The sequence below is a fragment of the Nothobranchius furzeri genome, chromosome 18 (genome assembly GCF_043380555.1).
Source record: "Nothobranchius furzeri strain GRZ-AD chromosome 18, NfurGRZ-RIMD1, whole genome shotgun sequence".
NCBI lineage: Eukaryota > Metazoa > Chordata > Actinopteri > Cyprinodontiformes > Nothobranchiidae > Nothobranchius > Nothobranchius furzeri.
The window spans coordinates 35,447,427-35,471,862 of record NC_091758.1 but is presented as its reverse complement, the minus strand read 5'-3'; the positions used below and the strand labels follow the sequence as shown (position 1 = coordinate 35,471,862).

General features: G+C 41.7%; 1 protein-coding gene across 3 annotated transcripts in view; it reads left to right on the top strand.

The window, feature by feature from the left end:
• Positions 1-24,436, top strand: part of ldlrap1b (low density lipoprotein receptor adaptor protein 1b) — a 33,417-nt gene that overhangs the window by 1,751 nt on the left and 7,230 nt on the right. For all 3 annotated transcript variants that reach the window (XM_015970363.3, XM_015970365.3, XM_070546709.1), the window contains exons 2-5: positions 18,970-19,112; positions 19,733-19,845; positions 22,758-22,872; positions 23,262-23,334. In XM_015970363.3, the coding sequence (XP_015825849.3) occupies positions 18,970-19,112; positions 19,733-19,845; positions 22,758-22,872; positions 23,262-23,334 (444 nt within the window). The remainder of the gene's footprint in view (positions 1-18,969; positions 19,113-19,732; positions 19,846-22,757; positions 22,873-23,261; positions 23,335-24,436) is intronic.

Sequence of the window (24,436 nt, the reverse complement as noted above, 5' to 3'; positions counted from 1 at the left end):
AATACTTGCGCGCACGTGTGTGTGTGTGTGTGTGTGTGTGTGTGTGTGTGTTAATGATGCTGCCTCTAGAGATCACAGTTGTGTGACTCATTAGGATTTTTCACATTATTCAGAAGCTGGTGAGTGCTCAGTCGGTTTTGGCTTTAGATTTCTAATGTCACACAAATTCTACCAAATTATGCAGTCTGGCAACTAGGGATGTGAATCTGAAAACGACTCACGATTTGATTCGATTCCGATTCTTGGGGTGTCGATTCGATTCAGAATTGATTCTCGATTCTCAATTTAAATCGATTCACAATCAGTATTAACAGAGTGTCACCTTCAGGATTAACTATGTTGTACAAGTTAGTTAAAGCTATGGGACATTTTTATTTGACTTTAAAGGGACTTTATGGAGTTTTGAATTTTTATGCTCGCGATTGTCCCCTCAGGCCAAAAGAGTAACGGCAGCTTCAATAGTAGGCTCGTGCACGAGGCGCGCATGCTGTACGTGCACACTCCTTAATGAAAATAACAGCTGAGACAGTCCCGTGTGTGTGTGTGTGTGTGTGTGTGGGTGGGTGGGTGGGTGGCCCGGAGGACAGGAGAACGCGCAGCTAATGAATTAAATAATTTGGTTCTGTACCTTTCTCTTCAGCACAGCTGACAAAGGTTTAAGATGGGTCAGTCCTCCTGCATGCTCAGATCATTCCCTTACCTTGCTTGAAAAATTGTTCCAAAATGAAAGTTGAACCCACATATTTATCTGTGAATTCAATGCCGTTCGGCGAGTTTCAAATAAAAATTTGGGCATCTTAGTGTAAAAAAAAAATACCATTAATGTAAAAAAAATAAATTCTAAATAATTTATGTTCACATCCAGAATCGAACCTGGATTTTCTGCACGAGAGTCCGACATCTAACTAGGTGAGCTAAAGCGCCAGTGTCATCTATTGTATCTGTAACATTTATTTCCTTGATGACAGTTGAAACAATGTTCAAAGAACGGTTCGGAGCGAAAATGGCTATTTTGTTGCTAATTTGCAGGAAAAATCTGGAAGAAAGTAGCTAAGGGTCCTCAGAAATGCAGCTAGGTTAATCACTAGGCGTTAGGACCAGTGACAAAGTCGCTGAGTTGGCACTACCTCTCTCTCTGCTGCTAAAGCTACGGATAGCAAATGCTACGGGCTATGCCTGAGCGTGAACGCGCATGAAGCAGCCTGCTCGACCCGAGCATCTCTCTTTTGCTGTGATTTTACAGAAAAACAGGCAATCACAGTAAAAATGCCAGGGCTCATTCTACAGGACCAGGGCATTGCAGGAGAATGTATGAAGAAAAAATTTATTATTTCTACACGTTTTGGCTGTCAAACTTCCATAATGTCCCTTTGAACTGGTCATGCTCCAAAAATGCAAATTTACAATGTAAAATAAAGTGATTCTAAAACTGTAAACAGAAGCAATTTTTTGACCAAAAGGCAACATTTATTTTTGCTTACCTTGTAAAATATAACAAATCTGTAGTTGCCTAACAGTAGCTTTGGAAGTAATACGGTCAAATGCTTTTCAAGTATGTGTAGAAACAAGTTACATGAGTAATGCTGAGTACTCATTTATCAACTTAGAAAATAAATATGAGAATATCTCAGATTTCTGAGTATGGAAAAAAAATTACATTCAAGTGCCCTCTTATCAGCAGATTCAAACATAAATCATCTCAATTTATGGGACCACAAAAGTAAACGGAGTACTGACTCTCCTAAAAAAGATCAAAAAAGTGCGTCTCAAACCTGTAACATGCCAAATATTTGAGTTATTGGAATCGATTCTGAACCTTTATAAATAAGAATCCAGATTCAGACTTGAATTTATTTTTGTCAGCACCTTTACTGGCAACCCAGTCAAGGCAACAAAACATACAAATCAACCTGCTGTTCAACCATAAAACTTACTGATACAGGTACACAAACATGACACCCCCCACCCCCCCTTCAACAAATAATAGAGATATTTAGAAACATACATGGTCTGTTGTAACATTTATGTTGTTACTTTTGGTAGGCGTTTAGGGAACTTGTTGCATCACCTTCAAAGGTGGAATGAATGATATTTTTCTGACCTTGTGGAGCTCTCGGGAGACCTCTGTGTTCCACCCGGTTTTACCCAGCGGTCAGCCCGGCGTATCTCAGAATCAGAAGCTCTGGTGTTGTGCACAGTTAACTCCGGTTGTTGCTAGGTTGCTACTTCCGTTAGCTTAGCTCCCACCTCCGCGTTAACTTTGGGTTAGCTTCAGGTTAGCTTGTAGCTAGTTCGACCGGGTGTCATCAGTTGATCCCAGCCTTACAGCCCCACCCTCAGCTCCACCTCTCTTCCCTTTTGTGGAATTGTCTGGGCTTGACGGAACCTGTGACACGGTCAAAATGGCGGTGGTGGCTACCTCCCATTTATCTTCAAAAATGTGTTATTGGAGTCTATGGAAACCCATTGTCCAATATTTATATGTCAATGGTTGACACAAGCAGCACTTGTTCACATTGTTGCTGCTGCACTGCACGTAGTACTGGAGGACTCTGCTACGCAGCGCAGTACAGAACTCAGACTGGATAGAGTGTTGGATTTGTAGGTTACAAACAAACCCTGGCAACAATAGAAGACATCAGCAGCTGGTTATTTTTAAGATGATGACAGACAAAACGATGGCAGTGGTGTCATAGCTACTACGTAAGACCTGCTCATGTTGTCAACTCCCTCTACTGGTTTCTTGAGTATTGCAGCTTACAAACACATCACATTAATTTCAGAGGATGCACTCGAACACAAGTTACGTGGGGCAGCCATGATTAAATGTGTGTAGAAGTATATATTCTGCAGCTCGGCCGGTCAGAGCTGTGTCCCCCTGTACAAAGTCATCCTGAGGGCCTGCCAGCCTGTAATGGAGATTGCTTCCTGCAGGATTCCTTTATGGTGTGATAAAGTCTTTACTGATTTACAGCTCCTGTAGATATTACGTATCTGTAGGCAGCTTCTGCACAGTGGAGTCGTGAATGGTGTCTAGTCGAGACGGCGCTGCACAAGCATGCTTTGTCAAGTTTTCTGAAGGACGATTTTAATCCTGCAGGGCAATGATTGTTTAGCGTTCTCTGGTTCTGGCTGACACCGCTGCCAAACTGCAACACTTTAAAGCATCATAATTGTTATTTCTGACCCTTTAACAACAATCATTTGCTGAATAATGAATGTGTGAAGCATATTCTGTACTTTTTATTGCTGGAAAGAAACTGTAGCTTTCTTCTGGCTCTAGCTGTGTAGCCATTAATGTGTGTGGCCCAAAATAAGGAAAACCTGATTAATGTTAACTAGTCAACCTTTATGTTATTCTATGAAACCAGTATGGACAGAAATCACTCTGATTAACCAGTTGAGTGTCCTGGTAAGAAATAATTGATGTAATCTTCCTTAGCCATATGTCTCGGCATATGGTCGCTGTGCCTCTGCTTCAGTAGTAGTGGAGATAAGTGAAAAACAACCTCATAAACAAATGAGGAATGTGCACAGATCACACATTCAGATGGTGATTTCAGCCCGCATTGTTGATAATTTATTTAATCAGAGATTTGTACGTCGTTTACGTGAATCTTTTCTAAATTCTTTATATTTGGGAGCTGGCCAAAGCTTTATTTGTCTTAAATCTTTAGAAATGTTATTTTATCCTAACAAAGATCAAATAAAAGATGTTGGTAAGCTCTCCAAAGAGATGCACAATATTCCAAAGAATGTCCGGCTACAAGTGGTTAAGTCAAAGTTTTCTTTTCATCCTTGACCTTTTCACTTTGTTTCTCGTTTAGACTTACTAGGGATGTGTATTGGATGAATGATGACGTCGATACGATACGCATCACGAAACAGGGGAGACAATACGACAAATCACCATATATTGCGATACATTCAGTCAGACGATATTAGCAATTTTTTTAGACTGAATTTATTTTAGGAATATTCAGTACAGTCCAAAGTGATAACATTCCATTTTTGGTTCTTTTTAAAACACAGGAAAGGTTTCTCTTTATCTTGCTAACGTTTCGTTTGCCGACTGCAAAACATCATCAGAGCTGAAAAGACACAGTAAGAATACACCAAAGATGATACTTAACATGTTTAACATGAGGTATCTGATCCATTATAGAGAGATTTACATTTCAATGGTGGAAACAAAAGCCACTGCACACTGCTGCCAACTAGCAGCCGGCATTTGAATTGCACCAAATGAAAAGAAAATACACAAATGTTTTCATGAAAAACAAAAATTAGATACACGGCTTTTGAATATCAATGTAATATTGCAGAAAAAAATATCACGATATGATGCGATATAGATATTTTTGATGCACAGATTTTGAATATTGGTACAATATCGCTGGAAAAATATCACGATATATTGATATTTTCTAACATCCCTAATATTTACACTAAAGGTGTCTTTGCTTCTTTTTGGGTGTAAATGTTCGGCTGCTGCTACAAAATAAAACAGCACTTTTAACAACTATTTTTCTAGTAAAGCTGATTAATTCGTCATGAGTTGTCATTATTAACGTCATAAACTACAGAAAAATGCCACAAACTGACCCATGGGTAATCCCAGGCCTTGTGCTGTCTCTGTGTTTTCCTGCAGATTGTCTGTAGTCCACTCAGACGCAGGTTTAAAAAGAAATGGTAAATGGCCTGTGTTTGTATAGTGCCTTCTTGGGGTTCTACAACCCCCCAAGGTGCTTAACAACACAATCAGTCATTCACCCATTCACACGCTGGTGGTGATGATCTACAATGTAGCCTGAGCTGCCCTGGGGCGCACTGACAGAAGCGATGCTTGCTGAACACAGGCGCCACCGGTCCCTCCGACCAACACCAGCAGGCAAGATGGGTTGATTGTCTTGCCCAAGGACACAACAGCACCATTCTCTGGTCAGAGTCGGGATCGAACTTTCAACCTTCCGATTACTGGACAACCTGCTCCTGAGCTACTGCCGTCCCAAATTGTAGGAAAACACTTCAACGTCAACTTGAATAAAAGACTTAGGGCCTTAGATGATCTAAAGTTTTTCTTCAGCTATAATTTTCAGTTGAATTGGTTTTTCTAAGTGAAATATTTTTATTTTTTGTTCCTGAGCATGTTGGCACATCTGATAGCTTAGAGGTGCATGAATCAGCATCTGAAGTTTCAGCTTTGAAAACACAGAACTGACTGATTTTATGTCAATGAGCTGATCATTACTGCCCAAGCTGTTCGCAGCTGATTGATTTATGCATGGCACCGCCTTGCCTGGAGGTTTCTGTTCGTTTTGGGTCGATTTTAGAACCATCTTCATCATCACCTATATGTTCACCAGCTCTGAAAGCCAATCGTAAATCAGGTCTTACGTGAAGTCTTAAAGTTTCAGGGAAAGCTACCCAGCCAGTCTTGTTTTGCTTAAAACGTCTTAGTTGTGCGAGTCCAGCCACTCCTGTTTGGCGGCGCCGCGAGCCCCCGGGGCGCGTTAAAGATCAGTTTCATAACCCAGATTCTTGTTGAGAGAACATTCTGACCTCAGCTGGTCCCCAGCTTTAATCCCTGACTCATTTTTTCCCTCTCTCTCTTCTCTTTCCTTCTTTGAGTGGATTTAGCCAATACTCAAAGACACGTGTCTCAATGTTAGGACTTAAACTATAAGACTCTTATCCTCCGTAAATCCTTTACTAAAACTGATTTGGACGGTCCTCAGATCAAGTACTGATAGATGCATCGTTTTCATCCCTGGGAATACTTCAGCAGTTATTTTAGAAAATCATGAGCCGTCTGGCATCTCGTGAGGAGGAGGAGTGTGATATTTTATTTGTGTAAAACTGAAAGAAGAGATCTTTCTCTTGATGTTATAAGTAAGAGAATCACAGAGAAGCCAAAAAACAACAGTACTGGATCTATGTTTGAACCAGACTTGGACGGAGCAGCAGTCTTCCCTTCTTTGTCCTTAACAATGCTCCTTTTTCATAATGGCATGTCATTAGTCATCGTTCTTGTTTCTAAGTTGCACCATCAGGCTCAACAGAATATATACCTTTAGTCAGAACACTGGGATTATCTCTCTCTGTTGGTTCGTCTCTTTACTTCCCCTCTGGCATTTTCTCTCTTCTGAGTCTGCAGTTTCTAATTTAAACCTAAATGTCCTAATTAGGATCTTAATATTGCTGGAATATTTTATTTTTCTGGTGCATTTGTTGCTCCAGTGAGATAAGAAGTGATAATCCCACCACCGTTTAGTTACTGCCCTGAAATTCGCACTAAAGATGGAAAAGGAAGTAAAATTTTATACAAAAACTAGGAAGTATTCATCTGTTTGGTTTACCAAAATGCTGAATGAAGGGGTTGCTTTTGCGTCTAGAAACTCTTTCAACAAACAAACAAATGTAAACTGTGATAAGAGCCGGATGTGTGTCTCACTTCCTGGCAATAAACTAATAAACATTGTTATTGAGTAACTCTTTTGCAGAAGAATGCATGCATATTATTATTAGCTGATCCCGTCTTACTACACGGTTTCTCTGTAAAGCTGGAGACTCTGACAAGGTGGACATCAACGCTCCTTTTCTCAGGAGTGGGTCTGTTTCCTCTACAAACATGGATTTCTCAGCAGTGTTGAGGAGAAATATTTGTTCAGTTTCCTTTTGCACCCGACTCTTTCTGTTGTTTTTTTAATTATGAGGAAACATTTAGTGTTTTTAGGAAGTTGGTAAAGGCCCCTGAAACGTTGTCTTACTTTGCTTGTCAACGAGTGTGGAATCATGCTAACGAAAGCAGGCTGTTCCCTCTGAGTCCAGTTTGTTTAGGTTGACGCCTGACCTTGACTTGGGCCCACAGAGTTTCTCTGCCTGAAGAGGAGATAGTGTTACCTCAGTGAACTCTAATCCTCCGAAGAGGACATGTGAAAGGCAGCCAGAAAACACAGCTTGTGCCGGGAACTCAGGGCGATGCACATCTCCTACCAAACCGAGACCGTTGCGCCTCAGAGGCTAATGCCGGTTCCTTTGTTTGGTGAAACAAAGTCCAACAAGTATGCAAATGGATAGCAGTGACAGAAGAGAACAACAAAACAAAACAGCGAGTCATTGATGGTTTGGAATCCAGTGGGCTCTGATAAAAATTCTCAAAGTCACAAAAATGCCAAGTTACTTAAAAGTCAGCGAGAAAGGTTCATTAAAATAGCTGCATGCATTAGTAGATTTAATTTGTCCTACTTTCTATTTCTCACTGAACTTTAATGCTGATGCTGATTTACTTTTTGAATGTCAACCTAAATCTGTAGTTTGTACATCAGTTGCTTTTTGCATCCCGTTTTTTCCATTTGTGACTGAATTGATTAGAAATAAGTGCTACGACGAACAAAAACTATTAAAATTGGATTATTTTAATATTTTGAAAGTTACTAAGTATGTAACCACCCCCTTCCCCCAAGAAAAACAGCTGTAAATGAATAAATAACAACAACAATAATAATGTGTATAACTGAATATTTACTAGGGTTTCTCAATCCTGGTCCTGGAGGGATGGTAGCCACTCCAGCATGTTTTAGTTGTTTCCGTGCTCAAGTCACTTGATTCAGTGGCTTAATCACATGTTCAGCAGCTCATCAGGCTCTGTAGAATTCTGTTAATCACCTGCTGATTTAAATCAGGTGTGTTGAAGCAGGTAAACAACTAAAACATTAACCCTCACAAGATGAGGGTTTGCTGATTTAGACCAATTAATGTCTGGGAACAGATTTAATCCGTTCATGTAATCTTGCTCTACCCGGGCTCCATGTCTGATTCCTGCACAGCCCAAAACTGTCAATACCCGTTTTGTCTGACTCATATTTATCACAGATATGGCCCTTTGTTTTAACATGAGCTGAAGCAACGGCAAATTTGGATTAGCATTAGCTGCCTTGTGCTAACTGGTGCTAGTCATGCTAATGTGTCCCTAAACCTGGAAGCTAACACAAACGTGAAGCAAATCACAAACTTAGAGAAAAGATGAACATATGTTTAGTGTTGCTTCCATTAATGAACACAAATAAAGGATCAGGCTAGGAGTGTGTCACGTCTAAAACGGTCCGGGTGGAAACGGTCTGTTTTAGGTCTTTCTGACAGAACATGTCCTACAGATGATCCTACTGCCTCTCTGTTCTAGGCACGCATGGTCATCTGGCTCACCGCTGAATGTGTTTTCACTGCAACAGTTTACAAATGTTCTCACAGCTTTACTGACGTGATCTGGTGTCGGCTGTAGGTCCTACATTAACAAGAACCAGAAGATATCTGTCCGGTTCTTGTTGGAACATCGTCTCATCTCTGACTCAGTCTGACTAAAGGAGCCGTCATGAGGGTTTTAGCGTTGACATGGTTGTCACTAACGTCAGGAGGAGGACTTTTTTCTTAACTTACTTTGTGGTTTTACAGCCATATTTTCTACATACAGAGAATTCAAACGCTCTTGATGTTCGATTGCTGTGGTGAAACTTTGGAGCGGTCGGTGCTTCTGGGATTTCTGCTTTGTGTTTATGTGCTTCAGCTGTTTCCACAGTAATTAAACTCATGTAATAGCTGAGTATGAGTATATGTGTTTATTTAACCTTGTACCTGCGTCAGTGCTTTTTTCTCTTCCTCTCTTGAACCATCTTGCAAAGCAGCAGTGAGACCAGGAAGAGCGGTTCTTCTTGTCTCGTTACTGTCGTTTTGTGCGGCTTCGACCAAAACAACAACATCTTCTAGTCCCATCACAGAAACCCTTTTCCTTATTTTTCCTAAGGTTTATTTTCTGGCTTGCTTCTCCAAAAGAAGCCAGGTCTAAGAAAAGTCTGTGACCTCTCCAGACCGCCATCGGAGGATGCTGATGCTCATAAAACCCTCTGACACAGACCCTCTGGATGAACCTGCTTGTGAGTCAGGTCCATTAACCTGCTTGACTTTATGTCCAGTTTGAGCTGTTATAAATGCTCCTGAAACCCCGTTTCATTGAGATGAAGTCAGAAAACTGGACTGAGGACTTGGACTTTTATTTGAAGTTTTAAAAAACTTTTTTTAATAAAAAAGTTTTATTCTAGCAGTTTTAAAAATAAACTCGTCATCATTCGAGATTTCAGGAACTTGAAACATCATACACACACCCTGACATTATCGAACACCATCAGAGTTTGTTTGCTTTAGTGTGTTCTGTTATTACACTTCGGCATGAGACTTGTCTTCTTTAGCTTTTAGCTGTGTCCCTTTCATGAGTCACAGTAGAAAAGTTTCTGTGAAGGCTGAGAACAGCACAGGGCTCCTCCATTATACTTAAAAAATCATAATAACAGAAAATTGGGGAAAAACACACCAACAAACATAGCAAGGCACACTAGACTGATTGAATGGTTAACTTCATGTCTTTGCATTTTAATGTTTCCTGGTTGTTTTCTGGTTCAAACAAAACTAAAATAAACACAAAAAGATATATAAACATTTCTTTGAGATGCACATATCACAAACATGTGGAAATAAAACACTTGTAGACAGGATAATTAAACCTAATTTATAACGTGAATAAAACATGAGCAGGAGCTGGATGTTCTAGCAGGGAGGAAGTGTGAATATTTATTTGTGTATTTGTGTTAAGGCCTAGAAACAGAACTGTACAGGAAAATACTCGGGGTCTGTTTGGTGACACGTTGTTTACAGTCGGTGTGTTTTGCCTTCATTCTTCATAATTGTGCTCATTTAAGAATTAAAAGAAAAGCAGAAGAAAAACAAATAACTTTTCTATTACTTTGTCAGTCACATTGTTTTTATGATCATTTGAAACCAAAATAGAAATTAAAATAGATCATGTTGCATACTCTAACACTTTAATCCAGACTTCTCAGAAGGAGAACGTGTTTTAAGCTTTGACTGAGGATTAATCAACCAAATTAATTCAAAGGCCAGAACCCCTTTTAAAGGTCTTATTGCAAGAAAACGATGTTAGAAATCATGGCTGATTGCTCGGTGCTGTTTGACATCCTCACCCACCAGAGACATGGTCTCTGGCTCCATCACAGCCATCGACACCCAGACGAGCTGCTCTCACCCACCCGCCAAAGCTGCAGGAGCTGTGGAGCCTTTGATGTTTGCTTTGTGATCACCACAGCTGCAGGGAGCTGCTGTGGCAGGTTGTTGGTTGTGTGAATGCAAATGTGACCAATATGAAATGGATTATTACTGCACACAAAAGCAGCTCTGAGAACACGTACTCGGTCTCCAGTTCATTAGTTAAACTGAAATGCCATTGTGTTGATTTTTAAAAAGAAGCTGCTTCGCTTTCTGAGTTATCTCTGCTCATCTTTTTTTCTTCAGCCCAGGCTGCAGATGTACTCTGATTTCTGTTCCCTTTTCTAAAAGAACCGATTCTTTTGATTCCTAAATCTCTTCAGTCGCCTCAAAAGATTTGTCTCCTCTGAGCGACGTCAGCGTGGGCAGCTGAAGCTGAGGGTCCTGCTTTTGAGATCTCTGCTGGACCAGAGCGAAAGCTTGCTGTCTCAGCTGTGTGTGTGTGTGTGTGTGTGTGTGTGTGTGTGTGTGTGTGTGTGTGTGTGTGTGTGTGTTGCAGATTGACATCCTTGTTTCGAATCACACAGAGCATTTACAGAGCACTTCTGTCTGTGTGTTGAAATTCCCTGGAGCAAACCGGGCTGCTAAATGTTCAGTTCACTGAAGGTTCACTGTCCGTCTCAGAATCAAAAGCAAAGGTTAAATACGCTGCTTGAGGCCGACCCGCGTCGTCTGAGTTGCGTTTTAGGGATAACTTCACCAAGGTCATGGATCAGTTTGGCCCGGATCATAGAGCTGAATTTTGACCTGATCACTCTCTTCCAAATGTCTTAAGGATGCAGGTGATTTCTGTAACCAATGTGGGCTTTTTCTATTGCCAATACTGATATGTTGAGGTTAAAGTCAGCCAATAGTCGACATGTGCTGCCAATCTTCATGCCAGATATCTGGGCATTTTCCACCTTATTTTGTTGCTAAGATGTCACTAATAACATCAGTTGATGCACAAAACGTCTGAAGCTGAATCTGTTTTTGAACACTGAATCAAACCAACTGTTAAGTCTTGATTTTGTGCACTAAGTGTAAAAATCAGACATCTGACCAAAGTTATTCAAACAAATCAATTAACCGAACAAGTATTATACATTAAAAACTGGTCAAATAAAAATACATTCTATTTGAAAACAAATTTAAGAGCATTTATTATGCAGATTTTATTCAGGAACGTAAACATACATTTGAATTGAATTCTGCAGCAGCACTGGGCTGCCCGGGATGTGCCTGACTTTAAATCGGCTCTAAGGACGCTGTTACAACCCCCCAGGTGGCTCTGGTAGGAATATGAAGGAGGGTGCAGCATAAAGAGATGAGCGAGCGATGTAAATAACAACAAATGGTTTATTTAAATGTCACAAGGTAGAAGATACTTAACCCCTAAACCCTGGGCCAACCCTCACATGGCAGTATACAGACATGGTAAATATTAGCCGATATATCTGTTTCCTATCGTGTGTAGTGGGTAAAGAGCGCTCTAGGGGGTCAGAAGCTCGCTTTCGAACGTGTTGAATTGACTTCTTTTCGAGGACATGCCTGTTGAATGAGACATGTAGCCAACCAGAAAGTGAGGTGACGGAGGTGCGCTGCATGCTCTTCCACCATGTTTGTTTACTCCAAAGTCACGTTTGATCTCAGGAGATTTCCCGTCTGACCGGGAAAGGCTTGTGTGTGAAATCAGTTTGTGTGTAGCTTGTACCTTTTACCGTGCTTCCAGACACCTCTGTCGGACCAAAACTGGTTTCCATGATTTTAGTGTGTGGTGTCTCATGTTTTCATCCTGCTGTGTGAGCCGGGCCTCAGCGATTCCTAACCAAAGGTCCTATATGTAAGGACGCTGGAAAGCCTGATCTGTTTCCTACACATCCAAAGAGCGTCGAGAGGGCGTTCTCCAGCAGACTCATTCATTACATAAATACAGGCTTGGTTACAGCTTCATTTAGACCATTAAACACCGTTCTCCAGAATCACTCACAGCCGACTTGGTTTGGCGTTAAAAGAAGGGACTGTTATAGGTTAAGCTCGGCTGCCACTCCCCAATGATTCATGGTCTCTAATGACATTGTAAGCTGAGTGGCAGCATTCATAAAAATGCATTAGGGCTGCTTTTAAAGTCCGGAATGTAAAGTTTTGGCTGAGCCATCGCTCTCATAGGCATTAATGCTTAAGTTAATTCAGCTGTTTTAATCAGTTTTTATTGTTTTTCATCACATTTTGCTCAAGAACACATGATGAATTATTTCAGATAAAGATGAAGTGATCGATGCAAACTCATTTAATTAAAATCATATAAATAAAGAAACAAAAAAAGCTAAACTATGTAACTACCACTCTCATTTTCTCACACTTGATGACTCAAGGAGGCATTTCTTATAATTTATTGTTAAATTCTGTTTATATTTCTGCTTTGAAACTTGGTTAATAGTATTGTTGTTTAGGGAGTAGATTACCGGGACTGGTGGGCGTAACGGTTTTGTTTGCAACCAGAACCATTGTGTTTGAGAAAATGAGAGATGGATTTCATGCAGTGGCACTTTTATAACCGTCCAGTTCAAGATCCAAAAATATAAAAAAACATAACCGTTGTCTAAATAGGAGGTAAGCGTCACTGCTCGCATTGAACACAATACATCTTTGACTTGGTGTGCAGCTCTAGTCTGCAGCTGCCTGCAGGAATCGATTAAAAAGTCCTGAATATTTTGTGAATGACTCTCAGCTAAAAGCTCAGGAACTGTAAATTTGTTATAGCGCCTTTGTGTTTTCCAAAGTTATGGCTGTCTTCAAAGGGAGACTGTGCAATTTTGTCTTGCTTTTAGCACCCCCTAGTGTCTGTTTAGTAGAACAAAAGGAAAACATATCTAGCTGTGGCTACACCGTAGCTCATCCCCATCAGCGTGTGAATGTGTGTGTGAATGGGTGAATGACTGACTGTGTTGTAAAGGGCCTTGGGGGGTTCCAGGACTCTAGAAGGCGCTATATCAAATGCAGGCCATTTTTTTTTTTTACAATTTACCACCTTAATCTAACAGCTGAAATGTCTCCCCAGCATTCCTTAGTGTCTACAGGAGTGATTCATCACTAACTTAAACAAATCAGCTTTGTTCATGATCTAAAACAGGCAGGAAACATGCTGGAAGCAGACTGCTGCGCCAGGCACGTAACCTCGACTTTACTAAGACTAAAACGGACCGAACTGGCACTCTGAAGTTGCAAGTGCAGTATTCTCACCACAGAGGATGGTGGGTCTGAGTGGCCTTTCATTAACCCTGTAAAGGGTCATTTTGGCACATACTGGCTCAAGAAAATGATTTAAAAATATAAAAAGTTGGGAAGTATGGCTTTAATAAGATTGACTCAGTTTAAAATAACTATATATATATATATATATATATATATATATATATACACATATATATATACATATATATATATATATATATATATATATATATATATATATAGTAAAGGGTTTAATTTACATATTTAATGAACCATAAGACATGAGATTCCATAGTAAATATGAAGTCAATCTTATGGATCTTTGGGTACTTTTGACCAGAAGATTGGAGCTTTTTATTGTAGGGATTATGTAACACTTCGTATTAACTGAGAGACAAGAGAAGAGAGGGTCACCTTTAAAACGTTTAAGAAGATTTATTTCTAAACAATTTTAAACAAGACTAACTAAATTCTAAATTCTAAGTGAATGGATGGATCTTGGTGTGAATGAGACGTGAGAAGAATGGTGTATGTGTGAGTGATGTTGTAATCAGAACTCTCGTATCCGGAGAAGCAAGTCTGTATGATGTTGTGATGTTTTGCTCTTAAGCTATGATCGGAGTTTCATAAACACATGAGACGCCATTTTGTCGCTCCACATACCCTTAGAATGAGACCTCCGTACAGATCCAGAATGCCAGGTCCTCGGACCCCCCTTTCGGTACCGGAGCCGATGAAACAGCGTCAGCAGTACGACAGACCAGTCTTTGGATTGTCTCCAGGTAAAAAGCGACAGTTGGTTGACAGCGTCAGATGGACCCCCTTTGGGTCATTGAGTTCAGCTTTTATTCTGAAAGGAACCGTCGCTTGTTGCTAAAATGCAACAGATTTTATCCAGCTTGTTGGTTCTTTGCTTAAAAAGTAAGTCCGGGTGGTCGGTCCGATACTTCTCTTAGAATGCGGTGGACTGAACTTAAGATGGCGTGGGACTGGTTTTATTGATCTGGAAGTTTTAATTTCTGGTCGAATCAAAGTTGACAGATTTATGAACACCACAGAGACTATGCCACGCTTCAGAAAGGAAGGTTCTGATTGGATGAGTAAAAGCAATGTGTCGTGCGTTTACATTACGTGTGATCAGAATGTCTAGTGCAGCTAGATTAAAGTCATATTACTTATTAAAACTTACTAATCATAACATTGTCATTTCACAGATCGGTCAACATCTTATTATTGACTAACACTTTGTTTGATCAGCTTTATTAAAAATAGAGTTCTTTGATTTATTAAAAGGAAAGAGTCCTTTGTCTTCAATCTTCTCTTGAGCTGGAAAGGAAGCAGTTTAGAAGCAAATGCATGACCTTGAAGAATATCTCATACAAATTAGTTCTTGCTGAGGAGAGGGGAAAATGACTTTTAGGTGGAAAACAGTCATTTCATTCCGTTACAATATATATAACATAATAAACATTTTTGTATTATTCTAATGAAAAAAAAAACATTTTTTTCAGTCAGTATGTAATATATATATTGATTTGTATATAAATTTTGAAATATATAATCATATTTTTTAATCATTATTATTGTTGTTTTAAAGTAAAACCACCAATTCTCAATTTTAAATGATTTAGTTTTAGATTTACATCTAATCAATAATTTATCAACCTCCCATTAAAATCTGGGGATTGATTAATGGGATGTTTTGCTAACAGGGTCATAAACTGGTCCCATCTAAAGTTCAGAACAGACAGAAAAGCTCTGGAGACACTGGGAACAGCTAGTCGGGAGACCATAAAAGCAGCATAAATTTAAACATTTCTTAACTTTTCAAATCTTGTTAGGCTGAAATAATTATTTTTCTTGAAATATAAGGAATAGGCCTAACTAGTCTACATAATTGTGCTGGGACGTTCATCTGTGTTGTCTTCAGTGTTTGATGTCAGAGAAGAGAGAGATCTTCATGACAACACTGTCAGCATCTTCATCCTCCCCAGTCTCAAATATACACGCAATACATGTTTACCAGGTACGCCATGTCTGAGCAGCTGCTGGGTCCTCTGTTGATGATCCAGGATTCACTCCAGGCATCTGGATCAGATGGAGTTTTGCTCACATACGCTCCCAAATCCCTTCCTGTGCTGCTGGGCTGGGTGAAGAGCAGACACTTCCACCTTCAGATGGAACAAACGTGTCTGTGTGATCGTCCTCGTTAGTGGTGTTGCAGTAGATGAACCTGCCTTCATCTCTCCAGACTTTCGCCATCTGATTTTCCTGGAATCAATCTGTCAAACTGCCAGCTTTCTCCGCCATCGTCACTACAGGGCGACCACATGTGGAACAAGTTTGTCATCAGTGGGATTTTCGTCCACACAAACATTGGTCGGGACGATCAGTCATCCGTCCTCCGTTTGAAGGCCGTGTCCTGGTCCGATTGCTAAGGCGACGCAGTGTTCAGGCAGTCAGATGAGTCACTTCACTCCAGCTTTGTCCAAAGTTGTCACTTGTTTCGGAGCGCAGACAAGTTTTGTGACGGTCTCGTTCTTCCCGCTGCTGTTCTGTACTGGTGATGAGGAAAAACAGGAAGAGTTTGTTCTCCTTCTCATCGAACTTCAGGCAGGGGTCGATGGAGCGGTGTCCAAGAAGGCCGGCTTCTCTCACGTTTCCTTCTGGTCAAACTGAAGAAAAGATTGCATTCAGTAAAATGCATCAAAACATGCAGCAACAACCAGAAGAGTCGTGCTGTCTCTTGTGTAGACCGTGTAAACACACCTTTTGAAGACAGGATCGCTCATCGATCTGCAGGAGAAAGGCTGATGATCGTCTGGCTTTGACTGACACACTCTGGTGCAGTTTGACTAATAGAAAGTTCTTATTGTTTAAACTGAAGTTTAGTTTAGAACAAAAACCTGTTTTATTTAAATAATCTAAGTTATCTTCCTTTGCTTGTAGCAGAGAAGTTTAAACAAAAACGACCTCAGTTCTACCTCCACCAGCTCCTCCGGCAGGACCCCAAGGCGTTCCCTGACCAGATTGGAGATGTAACTTCTCCTACGTGTCCTGGGTCGACCTGGGGGCCTCCTGCCGGCAGGACATGCCCGAAACACCTCCCCAGGGAGGCGTCCAGGAGGCATCCTGACCAGATGCCCAAACCTAAGACTGCTCGATTATGGCAAAAATAATAATCATGATTATTATGACTAAAATTGAGATCTCGATTATTTAGGACGATTTTTCAATTTATGTTGATTTTATTTGTTTTTATTCAGTCATAAAATTGCTCAGGGCACAATCAGGACAAAAATAAATAAGAAACAAGATGATCACTAAAATAACTCCTGATTCCCAGTATGAAAATACCAATATACTTATAGCTCATAGTCTATGACCCAAGGGCTATAGACCTTGGTTTAACTGATTTAAGTCTAACCAGTACAGACCCGAATACCAATATCTTGCAAATACTGACAGCAAGAATTATACAGTGGCATTTATAACAAATAAATGCAAATAAATTGATGTTCACAAAATGTTGCATAGCATTTATTGAGTTGTGTCAAGGTGCTGTAATCAGATCTGGAAAAAATCATCCATGCCTTTGTGTCATCACGCTTAGACTACTGTAACGCTCTTTTTACTGGTCTCAGCAAAACCTCCCTCTCACGCCTTCAAGCCATCCAAAATGCAGCAGCCAGACTCCTAACCAAATCCAGCAGACGAGCTCACATCACTCCAGTTTTACAGTCCCTCCACTGGCTCCCGGTAGAATATAGAATACAGTTTAAAGTTTTAGTCCTGACCTATAGAGCTCTTAACAACCAGGCTCCAAGCTACCTATCTGAGCTTTTATCCCCACACACCACCTCACGGAACTTTAGATCCACATCTGAAAACCTCCTGGCTGTTCCTCGAACCAGACTGAAAACCAAAGGGGACAGGGCCTTTCAGACTATTGCACCCAGACTTTGGAACAGTCTGCCTTCAAATCTCCGTCTCTCTAACACTGTAGAGGTCTTTAAAAATCATCTAAAAACTCACCTTTTCATCCAGGCGTTCCCTCCCTAAATGTTCTAAAAGATGGCTTTGATCGGGTTCACACCTTCACTTTGTTTTTACTCATGATTTTATGTACTATTTTATCACTGCTATTGTTTTTCTGATGTTTTTATTGGTTAGAGGTATTTGCCCTGATCTTTATCATGTTGTACAGCGCTTTGTGATTTATATCTGCGAAAGGCGCTATATAAATAAACTTTTACTTACTTACTGTAGGAGAGTGCACTAGCACCGTGTCCTCAGAGAGATTAGTTATCAGCGCAAGGAACTTATTTCTATCTATTTCTACCTTATTTATAAACTATTTATTTACAGGTCCACCAGTTAATGTAATAATTGTCCCAACCACAGCTGCACCCCCACCCCCCAACCTGGTCTCACAGCAATCAGTGGCAAGCTGCACGTGTTTAGCACGCCGCACACGCACATTAAGCCGTTTTTAGTGGCTCAGGAGTCCGCAGGTGCGATGTGTGTGTCACTCACTCTGGTTACTCCAACAAGGAGCCGGCTCTGAGAGCTGTTTCTTTAGCGACTGACACATAACTGCATCATTCCCTTTCCTAATGTTGTGAAGAACGGTCCGGGCGCAGGCGGAGTGTTTAGCTAACCTGCAGGAAATGTTGACGGCAGTTATCCAGAAGGTAGCTAAGGGTTACCAGAGATATTTCTGAGGTGTTCGCTAGGTACTTTTAAGATTTAAAAAGTCAAGAAGGGGGTCTGAAAAGCTGTTGGAAATAGCGTCAAAGTCGCCAAGTTGGCAACACTGTGGGAGGAGCGCTTCATTTGCAACTCAGGGCAGCACAAGTGGGAGGAGCAAATAATCGGCTTGTTTTGTTTGTATAATCGTTCAAAACTCAGATCGTAATTGTGATTAAAATTCGATTAATTGAGCAGCCCTACCCAAACCACCTCAACTGACTCCTTTTGATCCGGAGGAGCAGCGGTTCTACTCCGAGTCCCTCCCGAGTGTCCGAGCTCCTCACCCTATCTCTAAGGCTGAGCCCGGCCACCCTACGGAGGAAACTCATTTCGGCCGCTTGTACCCGCGATCTCGTTCTTTCGGTCATTACCCAAAGCTCATGACTATAGGTGAGGATTGGGACGTAGATCGACCGGTAAATCGAGAGCCTGGCTTTCTGCCTGAGCTCCCTCTTCACCACGACAGATCGGCTCAGCGTCCGCATCACTGCAGACGCCGGAGGAGCTGGTGGAGGTGGCCGGGGAGAGGACAGTCTGGAGCTCCCTAGTTGGGATGCTGCCCCCGTGGCTCGGACCCGGATAAGCGGAGGAAGACGACGACGACAACCTCAGTTCCTTGGATTTGAATTTGAGATCATGTCATGTTGAGAACATGAGAACATGACATGATCTCAAATTGATGTAGGGTGGACAGTCATGTCCTAAAAGTAAATGTGCAGTTTCACATAATATTACAAGAGCCTGTATAACCAGTGCTGCTGCCACTCCAGTTTGCAACCCGAATATCTGTAAAACTGACTGGGTTTTAGCTTTTTTCAGGTCTGACTCGTCTGAAAAAGCCTTTTATATGTTAATGAGCGTGTGTGTGTGTGTGTGTGTGTCTTCCTGCAGAGCTTCCAGAGAACTGGACAGACACGAGGGAGACCCTGCTGGAGGGCATGGTGTTTCACCTCAAGTACCTGGGGGTCACGATGGTCGAGCAGCCCAAAGGCGAGGAGCTGTCTGCAGCAGCTGTCAAGAGGATAGTGGCCACGGTGAGAGAGGACACACACACACACACACACACACACACACACACACACACACAATAGTGTTCTATTAATATGACTTCCCTCAGAAATGAGTTTCTGTCAAGCATTTATAATATTTTCTCCACATCATCACCTCGGCTACGCAACAGTCGTCCAGTAGTTTTCTTCTGTAATGACTCGACCAGTGGAAGGTGGCTGGCCTGCAGCTCAGGTTGACATTTTAGGCGAGTTAGCGTGGACTCTGCCACTTGCCGAGTGTCTGAGCGAGCTTCATCACGGCAGAGAAGACTTAATGTTACTGGATCTGGTGGAAAATGCAGCAGCATAAAGGTGGAACACGATGATGCATGAAGGGAGATATAAAGACTAATCTCTCTCTGAAGAGGATTACAGAGGACTTGGTGTGTTTGCTGTCGTTCTGATTAATAGGTGAGATTACATCATGGTAGAATCCTTGTTTTATCCCTTAAACTTTGTTTTTGTTAATGTCAGACTTGGATGCATTGGAACTCGATAACTTCAGTACACCTCTGTCATCTCTGTGGTCTGAACGGGCCTGAATGGCCCATTCAGGTTGTTATTTTCAGTCTGATTTAGTTTCTTTTGTCTTTCTGTCTTCTCAGTCCAAAGCCAGTGGGAAAAAGCCGCAGAAAGTGACGCTATCAGTGTCCCCGCGTGGAATCATCCTTTTCGACAGTGCCTCAAACCAGATGATGGAAAATATCTCCATATACAGGTCAGTTATTCGCCGTTGCCCCCTCTCGCGTGGTGGTTGTGTCTGTCAAACGGAGCCACCTGGAGTCTAGAACCCACCCACACTAAAACAAAAGCTGTCCATCTTGTCTTGCTTCCATTTTTCACCCGACGGACGTGTGGCATGCTAAGTTGATGCTGCTGAAGAGAGGAAGATGAGCCGATTCCTCCCTGGAGCCCAACAACAGCTGCATGTCTGAGCTCTGACCTGCAGCTTCATAGACTCCCACATTAGTCTTGTTTTATACAGATCTATCTTACCTGCCTCAGCCTGCAGGCTCGTCTTTCTTCCTCTAAAGCTCATGATCCAAGCGGGAATCACTTTTTCACATTCCACATTTATGAGTTTGCCTATGAAGGAGAGATCTGGGCGTTCCATCATTTTCTAAGGATGATTAGGCTTAAATGCTGAATTTGTCCTGATAAAAATGTCAAATTAAGGACTTAAATTTCAGCCTGGGATGTTTTTCTGAAGTTAGCGACCGACAAATTGACTTTACTGATTTCTTGGTTTATTTTACAGAAATCTAAAAGTGAACTTCTGCTTCTCTCAACTGTGTTGAATAAGAACGTTCTTCTGTTTTAAAGATCTCATTCACTGAGGAACCGTGTAATACCCGTTGTTTTTTAAATAAGAACAGTTTTTTTAAAGCACTCTAACCCTCATCGCCTGTGTTTGCTGCAGACAGGAAGTAGATGGGAAAACGACTGAGTCAGAACAAGCCAGAGGGAATAATGCATTCTTGGCCTCGTTCCTCAGCTTGTGACCAGCTAGCTTCTGCTAGCTACTAGCAATGCCGCAGCATGGCGAAACACGTTCAGGCTTGGGTTATTTGCGGAGATAAAACATCAACATTGCATTTTTTTTATCCAAGACAAGAACGAGCAAAGCCTGGAGGGGACCTGTGTTTATTTATCCAAGTTTACAGAGTGTAAATCGGGTTTGAGTCATATCCAAAAACACCAAAATAAACTTTTGTTTAACAAATCCATTTTCCTCTTATGGGAGCAACAGCTGCATGTCTGACCTTTGACCTCCAGGTTCATATGGACTGTTAGTCCAGCATCCATCCACTCACAGAACAACATACTTGAACTCTTTTGCTTGAGGCTGGGATGGGTACCAAATTCAGTACTTTTTAAGGCACTGACCGAATTCCACAGTACCGACTGAGTACCGATTCACGTCATATGAAACAGTGCCTTTTTCCAGTACCCGTGCTGCGCGCCGGCGCAAGAGCGTAATGTCGTCAGTCACTCTGGGTTAGCTGTAAACAACGCCACGGCAGAGAGGAAGCGTTCTGAAGTTTGGGTCCACTTCACTAAATGGAATGGGTACCTGGGTGATGATGAAACCAGCAACAACGATCTAAGTGAGACGTCATCATCTTAATCTGCTTCGGTAGGTAAATAAAACGTTTAAAATAATGTTAGCTTGAAATGTTGGCTTCCCTTCAGCTAATGTGCTTTCACATTTTCCTCGGAACTCCGAAATTCCGACTAGAAGAAAGCAATGGTGCTCTAAAGTTTGGCTTCACTTCACTGATTGCGATAGGCTGTTTGGTGATGTTGAAACCAGCGACAACGATCTGAGTGCGAGTCTTCTTAATCTGCTCCAGCAGCAAAATAAACTGTTTAAGATAACGTTAGCTTGATAGTTTCATTTTTGTTTACATAGCTAATGGTGCGTTCGCTTTCTCCTCGGAAATTCCAACCTCCGAGTAGGAAAAATAAACCGTTTGAAAATGAACGGCCAAAGGAATGAAGATGCACAGTAAATTTAGTTCACAGCAAAGATGTTTCCTTCACCTTCAGATCGGAGACATGGAATGGAGTCAAACTCCATCTGGGAACCAGCTCAACCTAGTAGCGCTTGCTTTGGTTGTTCAGGGATTAGAGATTCCTTAAAACAGACCCCAGTACCTCATACTGTTCAGCAGTCGGCTTTTCCTCATCACAAGGAGTTAGTTGAGGTGTGTTGGGTATCTGATTACCCATCTGCTCACCTTCCTCTGGAGGTTTCCTGGGAGTGTCTCATTGGGAAAATCCCTGGGGCAGAGCAGGAAGCTTTAAGAGGGACTATAGATCCTGTATGACCAGGAAAAGCTTTAGGATCTCCCAGGAGGAGCTGCAAAATCTCAAAAGTTAGACCTTGGAAAAGTGGGAGACAGTGGATGGATGAAAGGATGGAAGAATGAAACGATGGACAGATGGATGAAAGGATGAATGGATGATTTCCTCGTAAATGCAACACCTCTTGAACCAACAACTAAAACTAAACAACTAAAAGATTGAAAACCCATAAGAACTGTTCTGGACTCCCGGTTCCCCCAACCAGACCTTTGGTGTTGTTCAGACCACAGCTGTGACCCCCTCCCTCTCTCAGCATGCCTTCATTTGTTCATCTGTAAATAAATACATAATTATCTCAGTATTGAAGGAAAGGACAGCGAGAGGACACATGTCGGACACATTTTGCCCTTCCTCTATCACTCCACCCATCCCCAACTCGCCCGCCTGCTCTGCACTCGTGTTAGACTAATGACGCCGCGCTCAAATGGTGGAGAAAAGCTGTTTGGAGGGTATTATGGGTTGATTTAAAAGCTTACTCGGCACCTGAGACTGTCGAGCATGACTGATACCTCTCACACGACACATCAAGATGCCCTTCTGCAGAAAGACGCCGCTAGTGTCTGCTCGAGTCCTTTCATGTTCTTCACAGAGTTGAAGTTCAGCCTGAATCCCATAAATTCCTCAATACAAAAATAAGAAGGGAAGCTGAGATTAGGTCGTTTAAATCTCCCTGCTGGATGAGCTTCATTATCCTGCTTTATTTATAGGTCATGCTTATAGAATACCAGACTTTGTTAAAGCCTGTTCATTTGTGTGTTTTAGAATATCGTATTGTACTGCGGACAAAATGCACGACAAAGTGTTTGCCTACATCGCCCAGAGCCAACACAACGAGACGCTGGAGTGTCACGCCTTCCTCTGCTCAAAGAGAAAAATGGTGAGTGATGAGATTTCATGTTCACTGTGTGAGAAAATGAGCCAAAAGCTGTTAGCTTTATGTTTTCTAGATTTAAGGACGTTTGTTTTATTTAGTATTTCAGTTTTAGAGTGGGGGAGGCAGAGAGGCCGAAGGGTGGGGCGGCCCTGGCTCCCTTTCCTGGCATTCTCACGTCCCTGGAGGTTTTGTGAATGGGCGAGCCACTCCCTCTCCTTCCTTCCTGTCACTAATTTAGCCGTGGCTAAAGGGCCACGTATCCTCCCAGCTACACAAACATGAAATACCTCCGTCAAGTATCTGAGCAGGAACCTCCAGTGTTTGTGGTCACTTCCTGTTTGTGTCGGAGCGATAACCCGTGGTGGGATTCATTACTGTCGTCTCCCTCACAGGCCCAGGCGGTGACCCTGACTGTGGCGCAGGCGTTCAGAGTGGCGTTTGAGTTCTGGCAGGCTAACAAAGAGGGTGCGTACTGTTCACCCCCCTTCAGGTTTGATTGTGTTCTCCTGGTAAACAAACATAAATATATGTGTGTTCCTGATTATACACTCAATGATTCATTTACCTCTGAATGTGCCACACACACACACACACACACACTCAATAGTTTCAGCCACAGCGACTGTCCTGTCTCCCAGAAAGAACAGTTTGACCACATTTTGGTTTTAAGCAACAGAGAGGAATTTAAAATGAATATTTTTGTCATTTTGAAGTTTATTTTGTGTAAAACATAAATATTAAATATCTTAAATTTTCAGTAACTTCCAAAACAGCCTCAGTTATGAGAAATAGGTAATATTCAGCAGGACTGATGAGCTAACGGCTAGTTCAGACACAGAAGATCCGTGGTTTGAGGGAAAGGAATAAAAGAAAAGAGAACAGTCGACATAAAACAGGAAGTTTTGGTTCTCTAAGACCTGCAAAGCAGCTTTAAATTTGAGTTTCACTTCAATACACGTCTTCAGGAATGTGATCAAAACATCTCGAGGACAGCAAAAGACATTAATGTCGCTCTGGGGGGAAATCAGGGGTTTAATCAGCTGACTAGCTCGCATTCATTATAGTTTAAAATATTATATGTTGTTTTAAATTTGGAAAAGCCTCTGGAAGAAGACATGAAACATCATCATGTTGGTAAAGAACCCTGCTGGATGTGGGCTCTACTTCTCCAAACTGAGGCCCTTCAGGATCTCAGCAACATATAGGAGGAAAAAACGTTTTTTAAGTTTCACACAGACGGGCTCGAAATGTCTCTACGGCTAAAATCAGATCTGGACTCGCTGGAGCCAATCTTCAGATCTCTGCTTCAGGTTGTTTCTCTATCTGACGTTTCTACTCCTCATGATAAATTCATGCGTTCACCACGTTTCATGTCTGCTGGTCCAGGAGAGACTGCAGGTTGTGTTTGTGCCTTTGAACGCAGCAGGAGTCTAACTCGTGTGATTTATTTACTGCACGTGTGACTCTGCTGTAAACGAGACTGTTGTAATATCAGTGCCCCCCCCCCCCCCACACACACACACACACACCTTGCTGGTGGTCTTTTGAATTCCTTGATTGTTCATTT